Here is a 22777-nt window from a genome sequence, read left to right on the forward strand (position 1 = left end):
CGCTTAGCCACGGAGGAACTCCTAAAACTATACTTGATTAGCAGAAATATGACTGGTGTAGCATAAAGATTTGATCTTATACTTCATCTGTACTCTTTCTGGTATAAAAACAAATTAGTTCTACCATTTTTTCATTTTTTCTTTTAGTGGCAGTATATTACAACTACTTAGCGTCTTTACGGGTGTAAACTAACACTGGTTTAATATTACATAAACGTGGGGATCCTCCAAATTTTGGGCCCCTCCCAACAAAAATTCTGGATGCGCGCATGATCAGGGCCCTCTCTCTTACTACTTTACTGCTTAGTTTCCGGATTGTTCTGGAAAACTCGTGTTTTGCTGTCTACAATAATGTTATGGAGGAAATTTGGTTCCCTTTCAGTAACTGTCATCAGTTCCTGACAGTGATGCAGGTTTTCTATGGCTTACTCCTCCGTTAAAGAATGGGACACGAAATGTGAATACAGTTCTCGTTTTTTTTTTTTTTTTAATCTTCCATTATCATATGGCGAACAGTTTCCTTACCATCCCATGTGGTCTGATATTACTCTGAGACTTGCATTTCTGTTATTCAAAATTATACTGCAAATTATGTCAATCATCTTAGTTGTTCTGACAGATCTGTAGGATTTATTAATGTACACGTCTCCATCCAAATGCCAAAATGAGCAGAACACATTCACTGAAAATTTTACGCTATAGGCACATTGGCATTTTACTTTTCAATATGAAGTCGTTCCTTTGAATTTAGAGATGCAAACAGTATTGTTTCCATGTAGTATATTCTATAGTTTACATTACATTATTGGGAGTGCTATGTTCAATCCAGAACTGGCTGTCTTGATTGGTTCTCAAACTAGCATTGTATTGTTGCCACCTAGGTAAAGTTATGCAACCACCGTAATACAAGTGTCTTGTTGGTTGTCTAACTATCTTACTTAGTGTCTGGAAGTTATACACCTTGTCATATGTGTTTTACTGGCTGCCTAAATTCAAACTGGGAAGCAAGAAAAAGATACCATAAACGAAGAAACAGATACAACACATTTTTTGTTTTGGTATCAAATTTCGTTTACATCTCGTTCTCCGTTCGTGAAACACTTTAATGTGAGCTTCAGATATTCTGTAAGAACAAAGCAAAGTTCAGTTTACAAAATTAAAGCTGTAAACGGTTATTTTGAGTGTAATATTAATTTAACATGGCAGTAAAACTTTAATATTCACAGAATTTCTACTTTCTTTACTATTATATTTTGTCAAAATATTTGAAACAATAAACTTTTAGGCAGCATCTTTAACTTTTTTACTTTCGAATTTTAACGATCTCAATAAATGTTGATGAGATTTTAGTTTATTTTAAATAATAAGGAAGTTTTAATTTATTCATAAATTTTAAATAATAATTTTGATTCACAAAATTTATTACATTTTCAGAATAGTTATTGCTAACACATTTTTATACCGTAGAATTTTAACGTTCCAAGATTATTTCATTATTTTTTCGTATTATATTGAAAAAAAATATGGTGGAACGTACTGTGTCATTTCACTAAAACTGAAATCTTTTTAAAAAGTGTACAATTTCCCAGTTAAAAGAAGCCATGGAATAAACTATATTTTCCTTCAAAAAGCCAGTTTTTTCTCGTGTCCTTACAGGAGAAAGAGAACGAAATGTTGGGAATATTATTTCATCTTTCTTTCAAGAATAATTAACTTTTATGCATTTGCTCCAGTAAATATCGAGATTGAGAGTTTCCAATTCCTTCATTTGCAGACTTAATATACATGTGAAATATTTTTCTCTACAAACTTTTAGTTTCCCGAGTAATTGACAATCACTATTTACTTCTTGTTCTCCGCGAGTTATGAGCTGGAATTTGATCTTAGTCAATTTCTCCCAAAATAATCTCACTAATGCTATTTCGAATAATAATCAGGAAAAAATATATAAAAGAAACATCCTCCTGTTAACCGTTAATTATAACATCTCGTACGTATTTATAATACATATTTGCTAAAATCAATAAGAGATGAGTTTTTCGGGAACAGCTGGGAAGCTCATTAATGTACTAGCAAAATGCTCAACAATCTTTACTTGCTAGTGATGGTGACACTATATTGCTTTTACTGTTTGTTATATACACAGACAACGAACAGGTAGCATTGGGAAGGAAATTTCTGGCCAAAGACTTCCCACATAGCACAAGTACGTCCACGGGATGTCCCAGACTGAGCCCGCAACATACGACGGGACATCCCGGGATATCCGAATGTGCTCCCGGGATTTCCACAGGATTTCCGCGGGAGATCCAGATGTCCGCTAATATCCCGGGATACGGGATATTCAACGGGACCACGAAGGGATGTCTATTGGTTTTCCCTCGGACCTCCTGTCCCATCTGGGACGTCCCGTGGACATCCTACATGGGAATCCTTCAGGACGTCCCATGCAGGAAGTCCATGGGATGTCTTCTCATTGTCCCGATAATCCCGAGAACTGAATGGGATGATTGGGATCAAAATGGGACATTCCAGGGACGTAGTGTGCTATGTGGGTTTTTAAGGTATTTGTCCATTAACTTCACTTTTTACGTTGGAGTTGCTTTCAATGAGCTTCAAAAACTTCTCCCAGAGGGAGGAAGTGATCCAACTGACCTGCTTGTCATTTGTATTGCCTAAGGCAGGACAAAGTTGATCTTTCCATCCAGAGGATATGCAGATGAAAGAAATGATATTGTCAGAATCTCTTCAACAGACACTGGAATAATAAAGATATTGACAATGTTTTTCTTTCAGAATATTGAAGTGAAATAGTGCTTAATAAACATATGAGAAAAGTTTTAAAATTAGATAGCATACGGGAAACAATAAGTACTTTTTTTATTGTTATTCCTGAAATATAATTTTTATAGCTTACTAGCATATATTACCCGCTTCGCTGGGTTGAAATAAATAATTTAAATGCACACTGATATTGCTAATTTTGGATCATTTTAATATATGTCATCCCTCCTCATCCTCCAAGTGTCAGGGCTGAAAATTGACTTAAACAGCATCAGAAGTGTCACTGTTCATTTCGGCGACCGCAAGAACTATAATTTCAACAGTAGTATCTGTCATTTTTGACCATTTATATATATACATATATATTTCCCCCACCCCCATGTTGCGAGCCATGGCATCGGAAGTGTCACCGTTCATCTCAGCGACCTCAAAAAATGTGGATTCAGCACTAATATAGGTTATTTTCGATGATTTTCAAATATCTCTTCCTCCCCCTCCTCCAAGTTGTGGGTTTGAATTTGGATTTAAACGGAATCGAAAGTAACACTGTTCATCTAAGGGATCCAGAAAACTATAAATTCGACACTGATAGTGGCCATTTTCGATCATTATATATATATATATATATATATATATATATATATATATATATATATATATATATATGTATGTATGTATCTTCCCCTCCCCCAAGTGGCGGGGCTGATTTTAGATTTAAACCGGATCGGAAATGTTACTGTTCTTCTGAATGATCCCGAAAACTATGGATTAGACACTAATATTGGTCATTTTCGATCATTATTATATATATAGATCCTCCCCCTCCTCCTTGCTGCGACACACGGCATCAGAATTGTCACTGTTAATCTCAGCTACTCCTAAAACTATGGACTCGACACTAATATTAGTCATTTTTTCGATTCATTTTTAAATGTTTATCCCCCTCCCCTACGTTGTGCCCTCCCCCTCCTCTACATTGTACCCTCCCCCTCCTCTACGCTGTACCTCCCCCTCCCCAACTATCAGGGCTGAACTTGGATTCAAAACAGCATCAAAAGTGTCACTGTTTCTCTCATTGACCCCGAAAACTATGGATTAAACACTAATATCGGTCATTTTTGATAATTTTGAAATGTCTCTCCCCCTGCCCCTCCCCTGCGTTGCATCGTCAAACTGAGTTGAGTTGAGTTGAGTTGATTTTAGTTTAGCGTCCCTTTCAGCAGCGAGGCTATATGAGATGTGGACCTACTGATTAACGTGGAATCCGAACCACATGAGCTCCCGCCCTGAATCGAACATTGTCAAACTGAATAGCCTAAAGCAATCCCTGCCCGAAACTCATGTATGTTGAAAATTTGATTGAGATCGGTCGGGTGGTTCAAGAGTGATGAAGTCACAAAAGCAGTCATTTTTATGTTTTTTACATATATCTTCCCCTCCGCTACGTTGGCTCGTCAAAGTGAAACGATAAAAAAACTCCCAAGGCCCGACCCTCATATATGTTGAAAATTTGATCGAGATTGGTTGGGTGGTTCAAAAGTTATTAGGTTTTATTAGTTTTTATTTATACGTCCCCCTCCCCTCCCCCTCCCCTAGGATCTACCGTTAAAGTGAAATTGCAAATATGTTTTCAAATCCGAACCTCATGTATCTTGAAAATTTGATTGAGATCGGTCGGATAGTTCAAGAGTTATTAAGTTACAAAAATAGTCATTTTCAGTCTTATATAAATAGATTTTTATATATCTCTTCCCTCCCCCTCCCGGGGGCGCGGTGGCTCAGTGGTAGAGCGTTCACCTCCGGTGCTTGGGGTCCCTGGTTTGATCCCAGCTCGCGCCGTGTGGACTCTGTGGTGGACAAACATCGTGCTCGTGGGTTTCTCGGGGTTCTCCCGTTTCATCCCACCTTCTTCATACCACCATTTCATTTACCTCTCATCATCACCGTCTCCTTTAGCCTAACCGGCATAAGCGTGGGACGTAAAACTTAAAGATTTCAATTTTTCCCCTCCCCTAGGTTGCACCGTAAAAGTGAAATGACGAAAACATCTCAGACCCGAACCCTATCTATGTTGAAAGTTTGATCAAGATCGGTCTGGTATGGTGGTTCAAGAGTTATTAAGTATAATTTATTTTTATAGATTTCTCCCCTTCCCTCCCCCTCCCCTAAATTCTACCGTTAAAGTGATATGATAAAAACCACCAGGTCCGAACCTCATCTATGTTGATTTTTTTTAAAGATCGGTCTTGTGGTTTAAGCGTGATGAAGTCAGAAAGACAGTCACTTTTATTTTAAGTTTTTTTTAGATATATCTTCCCCCTCCCCCTCCCCTTCGTTGCACTGTAAAAGTGAAATGAAGAAAGCATCCCAGGCCCAAACCTTATCTATGTTGAAAATTAGATCGAGATCAGTAGGGTGGTTCAAGAGTTATTAAGCTTTATTCATTTTCATATTTTTTCCCTTCTCCCCTGTCCCTCCCCTAAAATCTACTGTCAAAATGAAATGATAAAAAACTTTCCAGGTTTGAACTTTATATATGTTGAAAATTTGATTGAGATCGATCGGGTGGTTCAAGAGTTATTAATTCACAAACATAGTTACTTTTATTTTTATATTTATTGATTTTTATATATTTCCCCCTCCACCCCTCCCCTACGTTGCTCCGTCAAAATGAAATGGTAAAAATCATCCCAGTCTCAAATCTCATCTACATTGAAAATTTGTTTGAGATCAGTCTGGTGGTTCAAGAGTTATTAAGTTTTATTTATTTTTTTCTATGTCCCCCTCCTTCCCCTCCCCTAAGTTCTACTGTCAAAGTAAATAGCTAGAAACACTCCCAGGCCAGAACCGCATCTACGTTGGAAATTTGATCGAGATCAGTCGGGCAGTTCAAGAGATTAAGAGTCACAAACATAGTCACTTTCAATTTTATAATATAGATTTGAATTTTACGAATTTTGTATGATAGATGGACATATTTTTAGTCTCGCTGAAATATGGAAAGTAAGAAACATACGGTAGACTTGAAATTCTGTGATTTAATGCAAACTTCTTGGAAGGTAATGGATATTTCTATTACAAATTACAGCGTATTATGTTTTGCAAAAGATTAGGTATGACACTGAATAACGCAATATTTCAAGCAAATAAATAATTCAATAACGTGAAACATGTCACTCGCCCCCGTTTCCAGATGAGCATCTTTGTTTATTAGCTAACAGATCATAAATGGATATTCAAGCGTGCATGATTATTTATTAGAGTCGAGAATAAAATTAAATAACGTTAATGGTAACACATGCACATCTATGGTCCATTGACATTCCTGCGGTTACCGTTGCTTTATCTAAGTTTTAAAGCATGTGCACAGAACAGCTGGGGTTTTGCTGACTTCTTTTTTCGGAAAGGATCATAGAAGTGGGAAGTGGGAAAGAGAATGTCTTTGTTGTGGGCGAGTAACTTCTTAAAGTAAATGTTACTGTATTGTTTTCTTTAATACCAACTGCCTTTCCCTTAAGAACACATTTCTGAAAAGAGAAGATGTCTTGTTAATGAACAAGTAGAAAACTTCTTATATCGTTCATCTACATGTTAGTTCATTCCCTAGTCATTGACTTTAAGATTTTTTTAAATCGTCCCCTCTAATCTATACTGCCTTCTCCTTTTATAAGGATGGAATATTAAACTTAGTTGACCTTATAAGCTTGTAAGAAGCAAACCAAAATAAAAAAAGTACTTTCTATATTGTGAAGTATGCCAGACAAGGTGACTAAAACGAATTGATACGATCTTTTTACTTGTAAAAACAAACTATCATTCATTTTTGACATAGAAATAAAAAACATTCGGTAAACTTTATTGTTAAAATCTACTATGTATATACATAAACTTCAACTACTTCTAGTTTTCATTTAATTGATCTATAATTTTATTGGAAACAGAACTGTATGATCAAATCAGTTGTACGTAAACACATCCACTTATTTTCATATTTCATAATGATTCTTAAGAGGTTGTGTTCCCTAAGAATTTATTTTATTACCATTGCTGTACATGTTCTTCATGCCCGACTTTTCACAACTACCAGATAATATATCTATTCATTTCTTTTTGCAGATAACACTATCATAATAGCGTGTGGCGAAACTCTCGAAAATGTTAACAGTTCCATACAGAACGCTATTAACACACTTATACGATGGTGGAGTCGTTAGTACTTCACTGCTAAACAAAGAAAACACAAACACTTTTTTCTGACACTTGGAACAATAAAGTCAATCGTGACATTTTTTTAAAAAAATCCTAGTAGCAAAGGGACTCGGCTACGCTTTAATTAACCAATGAGGTATCTTGTTACTAATAATTCAAATAGTTTCGAAAGTCTGCTGAAGACGAGTAATAGGTACAACCGCAGCCCTTCATATTAGCATTGTTGTACGCATATATAAGAGATTTAAACGCTCAACTTTGTCACACGGGTACAAGGCTGGATCTCTGCTTAGACAAGTTTTATCAACTACCAATGTTCTTTAGCTTCATGAACTCCAATAACCTATAGCTTTCGACTACGCAGTCATACGCACCTCTTACACGGCGAATAATTTTCTTTATATCATATATCACCTGGAATAGATTAAAAAAGTTTCTTGAACCAGTAGGACTATCTGATATTATCTACCTTTACACAGCCCATGACATTCTTCCAGTGTATTATTATACACCATTACAGCATCTGCATACATTACGTACCTCACAGTTAGCGAATGATAATGCCGATTATATTAATGCTCAGCCAATGATAATGCCGATTATATTAATGTTCATATTTCCCATCGTGACAAACTCTCCCCTACTTTCTTATCGGTCAATGGACAGGTAATATCAACCGAATTGACAAAGCATATCCAGCGTTCTCCATCAACTTTGAATATGCTTCGCTAGGATTATCATGCATTCGTCACGTATTTTAGCCTTACGTACTTAAAAAATCAGAAAATATAATAATAATAATAATAATAATAATAATAATAATAATAATAATAATAATAATAATAATAATAATAATAATGGTACTGGGTACCGCACTAGATTTTCTTGTTTCTATTTCTTAAATTAGAGCATGTCGTGCTTCAGTTATTACTGAAATATTTATTTATGAAATATGAGCGAAATTGCCTGTCATTTCGAGAAAATTGTCCAAAAAATTTTATCCTTAAGAGTAAACTACATCTTTGTGTATTCTTTCAAGGGAAATGAATCACTCCATTCGCAGGAGTGTTAATGAAATATGTATTTATAAAATATACACAAAATTGTCTGATCATTTTTGAGAACATCGTAAAAAAAATTAATTACACTGTAATTAAAAACTCATCCCAAGAAGTAAACTACCTCACTTAAATTTTTGCAAGCTAAATGGCTATTATTATATCAGTATTATTAAACAAATATTTATGCTTGAAATAGAGGATTTTGCAGTGGTTTGTTGTTTTCGGTAAAGTGTGTTCACGACTGAATTATTTGCAAATAACGTTGAAGAGGGCGTTATCCCCGGTTGGTTGGAGAATGATATCAGATGTTGTTGATGAGGGATGATATGTTGAGTCAGACATGAGCTCTCCGAATGGCCAAGGTATCTGCTATGAAACTGTTGATATTGTGAGGAAGGGGGATCGCTAACGGACGTATTACATACTGTTGGCAGATAGCATTTTGCGCCTCTCATAAGTTTCGTTCTTTTCTATGATATTTTCTTTTCTCCCTATCTGATAAAGTAATCTGCGAAAGCTTATTGTCCATTTTTTCAAACTGTGTTATTGTTGTTTTACCTATTTTGTTACCTTAATACGTAGTCTTACTTATCTACAAATTAAAACATTGTTTCAACGTTAACTTGAAAACAAATTATTAAAACAAAAACAGTTAATAATTAAACTTAATATGAAATATTATTGTAACACAACATTTCAAATATCGCTCAAACTTCCAACCGTTTTCTTTATTCACGTGATTGGAACTTTATTGTCTGTCTTCTCAATCTTTTGTGTACAACATACCTTCAAATAAAATTCTATGATTTTTCCCTCTTTACATACACGATGCTTCTTCAATCCAATCTTATATGACTAATGTATTAATTTGTTTATATTTCAGATTTCTTCTTTGTATATTAATATATTAATGTAATGAACTCTATAAGATAACATATAAGCCAATATGAAAAGCAAGGAAGAACAGCTTGAAAAGTGTGAAGTAAAAGCAGGTATGTAAAGATACATAGTTAAGAATTTTTCATTATCAATTTAAAATACTGTATATGTTAACATTAGCACTATTATGGCAGTTGAAATAAGAAGTATAAAATCAGTGAAAATACTGTATCTACTGTATCAATAAGTTTAAATGTAGTGAGGCAAGAATCGCAAAATACTCTTTTATTTGAAATTGTTTGACGAAGCGGAAATTAAACTTATTTTACTGGCTATTGAGTTTTGGAATAATGCTCTCTGAGGTATGTGATCACTTTGACTGTGGTAGTCATAGTCACTAATACTGTAATCTTCTATCTTACTGCCCACCATGTTTAACATCCTTTGTCTCGTCGCCGCTGCTACTAATTAAGGATACACAAATAACTGCTTTTGTTTAAAACATAATTCTCCGTGACTATATTTCTATGTTCCTCACAGATTAGTAATTATGATCCAAGTCAGCTACATCGTACGCACTACTATTCTAATTTTTCATAATTGGAATAGTATGAAACAAACGTATTAATGAAAGAAACATCATTGTTTCCGGCCGCCTAAACGTTATCACATCAGTACACCTCAATAACTATCACCACACAGAGATCCTCTCAACGATCAATTCTTCCTCCACTTCATTCCCTTATATTCATAATTGAATTCCCAGGTACCTCTCTTCCTATTCAAATATATCTCTTCTACAGTTTGAAAATGTCATTAACGTTCTAATCACAGATATACATCGAACTCAGCCTAAATTTTGCTTATACCAAGGCAGCTACTTGACTTGATATTAATAAATTGTTTTTAAACGTGAGTATTAATCATAATTGCAATATTTCGCTTAACACACTGATCACTATTAAACTCTTATGTTTTGGTAAATGATAAAACAATGACGTGTGCAGAAAAGGTTACTTTCTTAAAGTAACTATTACTAGTCGTCTGATTTGAAATAAATAAATAAATTTCAAACTAAGTAGAGTTAGCTTTTCTTTTGCATTAAGTAACTTAAGAGACACAATAACAACAAGCATTTAATAAAAGTCTATCATATCAATTTCAATCGTTACTGAATTACAGTATAACTTTTGGGAATCTAGCGCTGATAGTTTCAGTACACTGTCTTCAAAACAAAACACTGAGAATTATATTTCATATACCAGCTAGAACAATCTCCTCATCTATTTTCTAACTCTTGCTGTATCTTACCTCTTCCATGTCTCCATATAAATTTTCTTGAATTCGCAAAAATGACTTAACTACAATCACATACAAACACTTCTTTACTGTTAATAAAAATATTCAAAATTACTACACTTTGCAAGTAAATTTTGTATGTATGTCATAAATACACAGTTGTTAAATTGAAAGTTATACCAAAATTTCTAATATTTGAAACCTTTTACAATAATCTTGCAAATACCTATAATTATTGTTAAAACAAAAGTGGCCTTGCGACTTTTGCCTCATCCTGTACAACATAATAAGTTTTCCATTAGCAATAATCAAAGTATATTTTGACAAGAAAAAATAATTTAAAAACACCGAGTGTACAATGTATATATGTTTTGACTAAACATTTAAAAATGTTCTAATATTTTAAAATTCTTCTTTTTTTTTTTCAGTTTACACTATTAACCATAATATAATTTATATTGTGTAGCAAGGACATTTACCTTGTAAAACATGGGAATAAATCAATTTTAGCACTGCGAAAAGTTTGAAGCTTTAGTTCTTTACTTTTTATATCAGAGAATCTCAGATGATCGTTTTAAACACTTGCTGTGCAAGTATTTACACTTCGATCAAGAATGGAATCAATAAAACATAACAAATATGTATAAATAAACAACAGTCAAGAATGATATCACTCACAGAAAGATGGTAGTTCTTCAATTTAAAAAAATGTTTATTTCACAGAAAATAACGTCAGTCGTCAATAGCTAATTATGTGTCATATAAAAGTGTCTCATACTGTACAATAAGAAACTCATAAATATATCATAATAACATCATTTGTTTATCTGTTTCAGCTCCTCTATGGGGTTCTTGCAGACTAACGTACACTATTTGTGCTTTTTTTACAACATTAAATTTAATCTTATTACGGTTCAACTTGAGCTTCGCACTAGTGTGTATGGTGAAATCCCCAGTGCAAAATCACACATCTTCCTCATTTGACAATGTCACAGAAGACCACGAATGCTCAGCTCTACTTGCTTCGAGTGGAGGACACAATTTCTACGATGAGGTATTTATTAATTTGCACTCCCTAACATTTTTGGCAATATGTGAAGTTTATTAGTTGTTCTTTTAAAAAAAAAAAAAAAAAAAAAAAAAAAAAAAAAAAAAAAAACTATTTACTAATTTCATTTTCTAAACTTTTTATTCGTTAATTGTCTAATTAGGAGATAAATATTTTAAATGAGTACAGATTTATTTAATCTAGCTCTTTACTAATGAGTACAAGATTGAGTAAATCCATCGAAAATATTTAAACCTGATGTAGAAACTGCTGCCCTTATGCCTTGTCCATTAATGTTAGTATATTTCTTTTCACGAGCGTTATTAGGTATGTTGAATTTACAGTATCTTTCTAAACTACAACCTAACTCGAAAAGCTCAGGTTTGTTTATGGAGTAAAATCTACAAATATACAATAGTTGAAATGAATTCGATTCTGTACAGAATCATTTGCATATTGACGAACTTGATTTATAAAAAAAATGAAATGAAATCTTTGAGTTTTACGTCCCGCGGTTATGCCGGTTAGGCTAAAGGAGACGGTGATAATGAGTAATGAGTGAAATGGTGGAATGAAGAAAGTGGAAGGAAACGGGAGAACCCCGAGAAAACCCACGCACACTTGATTTATAGTTTGCTGACATTATCACGAGAAATGTTGGATTCCAAAATATTAATTTGAGAAACTGAATATTTATCATATTTTTTTTTTTTTGTTTTTCTGTTAATTTTAAATATCTATCTCTTTATTGCATTTGCTTTGTTTAAAATAGTTTGAAAAAATAAATGTTTAATTATAGCTATACCAGCTTAGTTTTAATTTCAATTTATACATATCATCTAGGATATTTCAATAATGATCCCTCTTCTTGATCAGTGTTTCCTCAGAATAATAGAACATTCTGGCCTCAGACCAAATCTAGGGAGAAGATATTAAGGATTTGACCCCACTGATGAAAAATTCTCAAGTTCAAACTAGATAAAATGGTATTTTAAGTCATTTTCAGATCTTTCAAACATGAGTTTAAGAAACACATTCCAATTTTTCTACTGGGTTCATCCTTGCTTGTTTCTCTGTAAATGGTCTTCATTTGTAATGAAACATTGATGATATTGCTTCTTAATATTGTTCAGGTGATTTTAAAATAAATATTTCTTCACTTAATCGTTCACTTATGTGAGTGAATTGTATGTTTAGACATTAATATTAAGGAAGTATTTTGGTGGCTAGTACACGATACATAATCAACTTTCATCCAGTTACACATTTAACTTCGAACACATCTGATAAGCATGTTGCATATGTTCATTCTGTACAGATATATTAAATTTAATAATGTATCTACAGGGAATGTTATTTTTCTGCTTATTTATTGAAAACATGAATAAATGAAATGAAATGAAATCTTTCAGGTTTACGTTCCACGGTTATGTCGGCTAGACCAAAGGAGACGATATTATGAGAAATGGATGGAATGAATAAAGTGGGAGGAAACGGGAGAACTAGGAAAAAAACTCACGCACACGGTGTTTGTCCACCACGAAGTTCACTTGGCGCGAGCGGGGATCGAACCAAGGACCCGATGCATCACAGGTAAACGCTCTACCTAAGCCACCGCGGCTCTTGAAAACATGAACAAAGTATAAAGCATGAATTTATATATTTAACATGTTTACTAGATGTTGGCAATGATGACACAATTAATATGAACAACATGAACTCTCACTGAGAACTGAGTTTGTAATAAAGCGTTCTAACCATAGAGCCACTAGGAAGCTTCATCTATATAGACGCATATTGTTTACTTGAAATTTTGTAAATCTTTTGAATAAATTCTTCTGAATAAGATTTTAAAATAATGTTATAAAATTTAAAAGAAACAATGAAATAGTAGTTTAATTACGACATCACTTTAAAGTTAGAAATGAATGGAGAAGTATAGATTGAAGATTATCCATTTGCACCTTTAGGCTTTCTTTGTAAAACAAGAGCTTGCGTAGCTAGGCAGTTAGCGTATGCACCTTTGGCGTGGAAGACCCGGATTTGATTCCCGGCGGGATCTTATGTGGTTCGCATTGCACGTTAAGCTGCAGATTCATGTCTCATATATCCTCCTTACTGAAAGGGGCCCTAAACTGGAAGTAAAATCAATTCAATCTTTTAAAAACAAAACGTTTATTTAAATCGTTCAATTCCAAAACGTCTCTTGTTCACTTTTCTGGAATGTATTTTTTAAAATTATTTTTGCTTTGTTAATACCTAATTTCAGCTAATTTATCCCAGTTAATGGTTCAGGTATTTATTTTAGAGTTTACAAAACTTATTTTACTCATTCTCATATGTACTAATTAAGATGGTAATAAGGAAAAAAAAAGAAGAAGAAGAAGAAGAAGAAGAAGAAGAAAAAAAAACGATTTCCCGAAAGGTGTGTAAAATGGACAAGAGACGTTTTGGAAACGGGCAACACATTTATAAATTTCCATCTCCAAAATATAAACAAGTCTTGATATCTCTATAGCTGTTAATTTTTCCTGAAAAAAAAAAAATCCTCAATCAGTCTCTTATTACGTCTCTTATTACAGGCCAAAGGGACGCGGACTCAGAGGCATATTAAAAATTGAGATTAAAGTATGGTATGCGGAAAAAGGAGGCTGTTCACGAGGGAGAAGCTTAACGGAGATTTTTACTGAAAGCGATTAACTGAAAAATTTAATGGCAATACTGTGTTGCGTTTTCTGTAAACTATAATTTAGTAGTTTTGCTGATTTTTGTTGTTATTTTATATTCTAGAGACACGCTATAATGTTTTGTCTTTTGTCAGTTTCTTTTATGTGTTGTTGAATGCGCATCAGTGAGTGTGAACAAATAATAAGGCGCGGGGGAGAGGGGGTATTTCTGGCCTGATTCAAAAGCCCAAAATGCCTAAATACGGATTTCATCAAAATACATGTAGACCAAATTACGATAAAATCCACTTCTGCTCAACAAGACAAATTCGCTGCTTACAACCTGTAAAAGTAACTAGTGCACAATATATAAACAATTCCTGTCCAGTTATAAATTTAACTTCAAACACATCTGATAAGTATGTTGACTATGTATACTTTTGTTCTTTATTCTCTACAAAATGTTTTTCATTTTATTATTTTGCTTAAAAAATAGTTATTCTGTGTATTCAAAATTGGTCATTTCCTTCTTAGTGCTGTCCGAAGTATTGGCTCTTAATATACAATATTAAGTTTTAATCTTTTTAACGATGACAATTTCCTTTGTTTAGTACATTTCCATACATTTATTTCCAGGAAAGATTGTGTAGTACAGTCGAATATCAAATTCTGGAAACGAAATCAACGCATCAGCCGCTAAATGAAATTAATCATATTTGTCCAAATAGATTAATTAGATTAATTACATATTATCCTTCAAATTTTTCTTTTATCAGAGAATTAACATTAATAACATAGAGTTCTTTCATTTTCTTTTTGAAGGGAGAATTTGATTGGAGCAAGAAGCTTCAAGGACGTATATTGAGTGGATTTTTCTATGGTTACATGGTGAGTCAAGTATTTGGTGGGTGGTTCAGTGATCGATTCGGAGGCAAGCTGATGTTTATTCTTGGCAATGCCAATCAGAGTGCTCTTACATTGCTTATTCCTTTGGCTGCTAGGTGGAATGTTGAAGCTCTCTTTTGGATCAGAGTACTGCAAGGAATTGTTTCGGTGAGTTCAAATTCTTCATACTAATATATGAAGAGCTCAAATGCAAAACAAGTTATATCCCCAGAAATGTTTTCTCAGATATCAGCAAAATATTCATGTTAATATATTTATAGTTCGGTTTATATATTTTTTTAACATTTTCATTCAACAATTTATATAATAACGAAAATGGAGAGAAAATATTGACCTTCAATACGAACTCTACAAAAAGTTGTTAAACTTAAAAGAATAGGTGTAACTCGATTTGCTCCGAACAGACGATACATCTTGTTTTGCACTTTTCGATGAGAGTGTAATATTAATTTTGAAATAGTTTTGTGAAATAGTTATTGAAAATATGGTTTATAATACAATTAATTTACATTATTTTAATAATACTGCTTTCAGAAATATTGACAATGTACATTTAAGATTATAGACTGAAACTAATGGTTACAGGAATTGAGTTACAAAATAATTTGAGTTATAAAATTTGTATTTTATAATTTTAACTTAACAGTAAACTGTACAGACTCAAACCTTTTTTATTGGGTGAAGTTTCTATACACAATCTATAAGGCGTTCAAGATTATCACAAGATTGAGGTTCATTAATCTTCTCTAATTGGTATTTGTTGCTTCAGAAGCACTCGTAACTTTTTCCTCAGTCACTGTCAGTAACAAAAGAACCTGAGTAACTGTGGTGAAATGGTTCCACTGAAAGTTGTACTGAGATTTTCTTACACTGGTTTGCTTTCAAGAGTCGAGTCCTTGTTGCTGTTAAAATGACAGTGGTTTGTAGTTCTGAAATACTTGGACTTCTATTCTTGAACTGACAAATCTTAAGAGTAAATGAACGTAGTGAACATGTTCACGGAATATACTGTAGAATTCTTGAGGAATGAGAATAGATTCTTGAAAGTGATTGTCCTGTGATAGATCGTGTAAATAACCTGTCATATATATATATATATATATATATATATATATATTCAAGGAACTGAAGGTACTTTGAGGAAGAAGCACTCCTTCAGCTTTCATGGATTTCGGAGCATTCCGAAACGAAAAATGAATCATGGTTCTCATCATATTGCTTTTGTTTTGGCTTCTGAAACTACCATTTACCAATAGAATGTGTTTGACGTTTTAAACTATTTCATTCTTTAGCATAACTTTGTTCAGGTAGTAATGAATAGAATTTGCAGCTTCGTTTTCTACTAGTTTTGATTGATAATTTAGCTTGAACGGGGCTAATTGATCCCGCCATAACCGAGGCTAATTGATCCCATCACGATAAGCCCGATAGCCCACAAATGCTGCTAATAAAAATCATAAGATTTTTTGAGATTTTTAAAATGAAGTCAAAAACAAATATAATAAAACAAAAACCAAATAAATTAAAAACTAAATAAAAATTAAATAACTCAAAAATAACAATAATAGTAAAACAAAATAGGTGAAATCTCAAAAGGGAAAGCATCAGAGAAAGTTAACTATTTTAATCTCATGAAGAAAAGCAGTCACTAAAAACCACAATCTTCCGCCAAAACTTAAGAATTTTCGGTAGTTCTAAACATTCTTTGAGATTCATTATTATGGCACCTTCATTATTGCAGCTCAATATTCTCTTATTACATAGTCTTTTATATCACCTTCAACAATGACATTACTAATATACAGCAAAAGTTTAAAAGGCCACAATGTTAACATAAAGGAAGAAAGGATATAACTTAATATGAATAAACAACTCTTTTGATGTAATTTGTTTTTGAATCAAATGCAGATTTTTGCTGTTGTATAAACTGAAAGATATAAAATTTTGTGTACAAAATACCAAACCTAAACAAGTAAGAAGTTCCTGAAAGTGCATTGGTACCGATACGATACTTTAAAAAAAAAAAAAAAAAAAAAGCTTTATCTTTGAGTTTTTCATTGAGCAATTTCTTACACAAAGTAATTATGAGATGAACATAAATGTTTTTCATGACATTACTAACAAACACACATACACACGCACACGCACACACGCACACACACGCACACACACACACACACACACACACACACACAAAAACGGTATTGTTTAAAAATTGGATAAGTACTATATCTTATATATAAAAGAGAACGTACAAATCCTTTGTTCCCTCATCACGCTAATACGGCTGAACCAATTTCTTTCATTTTTGGGGGGTTATTAGGATTTGGACCCTAGATGGTTTTTATCATATCACTTTAATTTTCAATTACCAGTGTCTTGAGATAATTGACCATTCAAGTGTCCATAACGTACAAATCCTTTGTTAGTTCATCATAGGTAAAAATAAACGTATTTATATGCAACCCGCATGACCGTGTCACTCGGCGGGTTAACATAAATGACAGGCGATATAATGTTAACATTAGTGCAATATACTATGGTTTTTATCATATAACTTGAAAGCGAAAAAGTAAAAATTATCTAAGTAACAAAGTTTATTGCGTTCCGGGGTGACCGCAGCGAAGCGGGGCGGGTTAACATAAATGACAGGCGATATAATGTTAACATTTACTGCAATCTTCTATGGTTTTTATCATATCACTTGAAAGCGAAAAAGTAAAAATTATCTAAGTAACAAAGTTTATTGCGTTCCGGGGTGACCGCAGCGAAGCGGGGTGAACGCTGCTAGTCATACATATATAGTTTCACAATACATTATTTTCACCCTCTACCTCTATAAAAGTGAAAAGGGATAGATTGTTAAATGTGAGATTTTTGTTAAATATGTTTCCAAATATATGTTCTTATTCTAATTGGTAACAATGTAAAAAGTTGCTTTTAAAACTATAGAAAACTGGAAATCATTTTTTCCTATTATGAGCTTTCGTTCGTATCAATGATTAAATAAAAAGTAAATAAAATAAATATGATTTTCCAACTTAAATAAAAGAAAGAAATGATGAGTATGTAGTTTGTTGTAAAGAATAACATCCCAATAGGATGCATATACCATTAGATCTACATATTTTGGTTTGTTTTGAGTTTAGCAGCAAGACTATATGAGACGTAGACCTACAGCTTAACGTGAGATCCAAACCATACGAGCTCCCAGCAGGAAAGAAACCCGGGTTTCCCGCTGCAAAGACGCGTACGCTAACCGTATAGCCACGAAGGAGCTCCATATTTATATATAACTGAAGTGACATCTTCGGAACAAAAAATGAAATGAAATGAAATCTTTGAGTTTTACGTCCCACGGTTATGCCGGGTAGGCTAAAGGAGACGGTGATAATGAGAGATGAGTGAAATGGTGGAATGAAGAAAGTGGGAGGAAACGGGAGTACCCCGAGAAAACCCACGAGCACGGTGTTTGTCCACCACAAAGTTCACTTGGCGGGGGCTGGGATCGAACCCGGGACCCCAAGCACCAGAGGTGAACGCTCTACCACTGAGCCACCGTGCCCCCCATATTCGGAACAGAACCAATTTAATTAAAAATATATTTTAAAATCAACTTCATATTGTCTTGTAAATATGTTAGTTTGCTATAAATAAATGTAGCATGTCTGAAATCTTATCGTGGCGTATTTCTTGATAGATGAAAACAGATTTATTACTGCTTCGAAACATATTTATTACACAGAGACTTGTGATAATTATTGGTTTCGTATTTGTTTGCTTCCTGATTGCGATACAAAATAATATAATAATTTGGTTAAGATTTAGCATTAACGATGTTAAACAAACATATTATTTAAAAAGATTTTTTTTTAATTGTTGTACAATTGATGAAGAACGCAGTCAGTGCTTGAAACGTAAGTTGAAATAAAATAAATAAAACACGCATGAAACTCCAAAAATTAGATTTAAAAAAAAAAAAAAAAATTACACACATCTCCGTAAAAATTATATGGTATATATAAACATATTATTGTTACTAGGGTACTTTTTACAGCATAAATGCAAATATTTATTTTTAGTTTGAGCAAAGGTATCTCGCTAATGATGCTAAAAGTAATGAAATCTTCAGTAGAAGAGCTGATTTGGAGATATATCAGAAACGCATCTACTACTGGTTGTAATTTCTTCTTCTTCTTCTTCTTCTTCTTTTTTAGTTTTATCTTAATTACAGCGTATGATCAAGTAATATCGTTTTACTATGTTTATAATGTTAATTTATATAGTTTGCTCTATTCTCTTTATTTCTCAGTACAGTACAAATACAGCTTTTTTCTTTTTAATATAGAGAAATTATCTTGTTTGCTTGAAATTTAACGTCGTTGTGCAACATTAACTTTACATTAGATGTAACTTTAAGCATTTTAATGTGGGACCCGAACTGCACTTTAGGTTTTGTCTATGTTACAGTATGCGTTACACACACATATATATAAATCGACACAAAATCCAGAATCGACATTTTTGCACTTGCGACTGAGTTTGCTTGAAACCTATCACAAGTCGAGAGATGTCAATTTTTAATTTTTCATTATATTAAGCATAATAATAATAATTCAACGTCATGAGCATACTGGCCAAAAGTGAAATCTTAAAAGTATAGACTAGTCTAAAATGTGTTCAAGGAAAAAGTTCCAAACATTTCTTCTAAAAAATTAACAAAATTTGCACTTATGACGGTTTTCTTCGAAGTAGCACTTAGCTTAAGACTGAAATGCTGATCATTGGACTATGCAAAAAGAAAAGAATAGTAAGAGTAAACGTTCGGTCTTGTATCATTGTTAGCTATATTGAATAATAATTTTGTACTTTTATGATCCCAGACAAAGTATAAGATATCTCACTCTTTGCTGTCTAGCAAATCTGAGAAAAAGGCAGCAGTGGGTAAGAGACGTATGTTGAAATGAATAACTAGTTTTGTTTCTACTGGTATGTACGCTACAGATAGATCAAAAAATCTGTTCTTTGTAACAGACTTTAAAATAATTTAAAATGATATATTCATTGACGGCGAATATAGAATATATCTAAATAATTGAATATCACTGTGTTTTATTGATTTTACTTTCATTATGTTTACATCTATTTTCTCTACTTCGTTGCAGGGTTTCTCTTTGCCTTCAATGTATCAGTTATATAGTAAATGGTCAGCCCCAACGGAGAGGACGACTTTAATGGGTGTAGCTTACGCAGGATTTCCTCTGGGTAATTGTATCATTTATCCGCTTGCCGGTTTCCTGTGCCAGTACGGATTTGCTGGAGGTTGGCCGTCAGTATTTTATGTTACAGGTAATGATAATAATAATAATAAACCAACAATAATCGCTCGTACCTTTGCTGTCTGTGTTTTCAGATTCTGCTTTCGTTAGAGGCACAAAACTTTAGTGTAAGTCATGTAGATCCAACTATATTGAGATCAGGTGAAATAGGCTTAGAAATCCATAAATACAGTAATGACGTTAAGATCCTATGCGCTCGCCACGTATAATCTAATTGAACGTACACCATCTGATTGGTCATAATGATGTCTGGATTGTAGTATCAAAGAATTTAGTTAGGGTAGTTTTATTTAAGTTTACACGTAAAGTTCAAGCCTTGAAGCAAGATTTTATGATTTTTTTTTTAGCAGTGTCTTTGATATCTTTCTATTTTATTTACTTTAATCAATAATTAATCCACTTCTGTCAGAGTTGTTTGTATGCTGTATTATTATTTTAAGATTTGCTTTCGTATCTTGCTCCGTATTAGAAAATTTCTAAACGATGGTTTATATTGAGTATTGAGTTGAAGATAAAAATATATTAGTTTAGCAATAACATCGAGAAGCTTTTTTCTTATTTTTTAACCAGTGAAACCTCACGTGATTCGAAACTAATTAAACTATATATCTGATATATCATCGGATGTACATAAACAGACAAAATAAACTTCAAACCAATCAGTGCTTAGAGGGAAGGAGGAAGGGGTAAATGAAACGAATGTATTCCGTTTTGAGAAGGAATCTCTTAAACATCAGTGGACAATGGTCTTAATTTAGGATTCACAAACATTGTGCAATTATTCAATCTTATTTAATGCATTTTTTAAAAAATCCTTTGCTTTTTATTTTGTAGGTGCTTTTGGAATGATATGTTGCCTTTCTTTTTGCTTCCTTGTCTACGACAATGCAGACAAACATCCAAGGATTAGCAAAGAAGAAAGGGAATTCTTAAATGCCAAAACAGGAGGAAATAATCCTCAAAAAGGGGTAAGTCGAAATACTGTTTCACACGAATGTGACGTTTGCTTTGTGTTTATAACTGTCAATTTTACTTCTTGATTATTAGATAGTCAAAGATATTGCCTACAGATGTTGTACTAGCTTCGCCAACTCTTGCTACCGGATATAAAGATACAATGAGTAAGTCTATCAGTGCCACTTGACTATTGCCATAGCAAGGAAGCTAGCACCGTATATTCGTAGATGCTTTACTGGAAAAAAAATCAAGTTCATACTTTTTACCTAGAGTTTTCTTTTAAACCACTGGTTTATTGCATTTCGTTTCAATCTATTAATTCAGATTTTTAAATGTTAATTTTAAATATGTTAAATCATCTACATTCTTGATGTCTCTTACTTATTAATTACATTTATAATAATGATTTCTTAGGAAAAGTCTGGAAACGAATAACAAATTGCGCAGATGTGATATTTCGTGAAATTTGACTATATGACTTAACATTCTTTCACTTTTGTGTTTTTTATTTTGTTTTAGTTATTTATTTTTCTTCGTTGTTCTTGCATTCTTGAAACTCAATTTATTTTTTCAGTAAAGTAAGTTTAAGGGAAATGTTACGTTGTAAATAGAAACAAATAAATTTTAAGACTTGTTCGTCATGACTAAAAATTGAAAATTGAGTTGAGACTATACAGGCATTTGGACAATGTTTCGTACTCATTATTTATTTATTTATTTATTTATTTGTCACCTATAACAGGACTGCTGTCCCAATTACAATAGGCTTACATGAATTAAATTATATTCAAATACTTATATACATGTACAATAATAAGAATAAAAATAAAAATAAAATAAAACTAAAAGAGAGGAAAAATAGAAAGAAAAACGAGTAAATAAAAATAAAATAAAATAAAATAAAGAAAGATATACGTTTGATTGGCATTGGTGTAAAGATAAACAAAAACAATGTTACATCTATAACGTAACAGAAAAAAAGAACTATGTATACAATGTTCGAATAATCATCTGACGCATTGCTTGTCTGATATTTGTTTCAACAATTGCAAATATAAAGGATATAATAGAGAAAATTATACAATATATACAATATTTTAATAATCATCTGACACACCTCTTATCTAATGTTTGTTTTAATAATTTCAAATATAAAGTGTATGGCAAAGAAAGATCAATCTCTGGACTTTCCTTAGATACATTATTATAATTTCGATAACTTCTAATTAGGGGGGAATTCATATGCATAGAAGTTCTAGATTTTACAGTATAAAATAGCGATCTAGTCCGTAAGTTCATTTTGGCAGTGTTAAAACTTAACTTACTTATGCATTCATGATTATCTATAACGCCATTCACCAATTTAAATAAGAAAATCAATTGAGATATTTCTCTTCGTATAGTTAATGGCGAATATTTAAAAATGTCTAATAATTTGCTGTAAGAAACTCTCATGTCATAGGAATTCACCCTGTACATTTTAAAATACAAATATCGTAAAAACTTCTTTTGTATTTTTTCAATATTTCTTTCCCGTTGTTTATAGTAAGGAGTCCATACTATTGACGCATACTCTAACTTGCTACGTACTAAGCTATTAAACAAAACCGTACAAGCTCTTATGTTAGT

At 32.7% G+C, this 22777-nt stretch overlaps 1 protein-coding gene across 2 annotated transcripts in view; it reads left to right on the plus strand.

Moving 5' to 3' along the window:
* Window positions 1-22777, plus strand: part of LOC145669249 (putative transporter slc-17.2) — a 127766-nt gene that overhangs the window by 83368 nt on the left and 21621 nt on the right. For both annotated transcript variants that reach the window (XM_081737570.1, XM_081737569.1), the window contains exons 2-6: window positions 8938-9046; window positions 11069-11286; window positions 14769-14999; window positions 20018-20201; window positions 21026-21159. In XM_081737570.1, coding sequence (XP_081593696.1) covers window positions 9001-9046; window positions 11069-11286; window positions 14769-14999; window positions 20018-20201; window positions 21026-21159 — 813 coding nt within the window. In that variant the 5' untranslated portion in view covers window positions 8938-9000. The remainder of the gene's footprint in view (window positions 1-8937; window positions 9047-11068; window positions 11287-14768; window positions 15000-20017; window positions 20202-21025; window positions 21160-22777) is intronic.

Source organism: Thermobia domestica, chromosome 13, assembly GCF_964235325.1.
Source record: "Thermobia domestica chromosome 13, izTheDome1.hap1.1, whole genome shotgun sequence".
In the NCBI taxonomy this organism is placed as follows: domain Eukaryota; kingdom Metazoa; phylum Arthropoda; class Insecta; order Zygentoma; family Lepismatidae; genus Thermobia; species Thermobia domestica.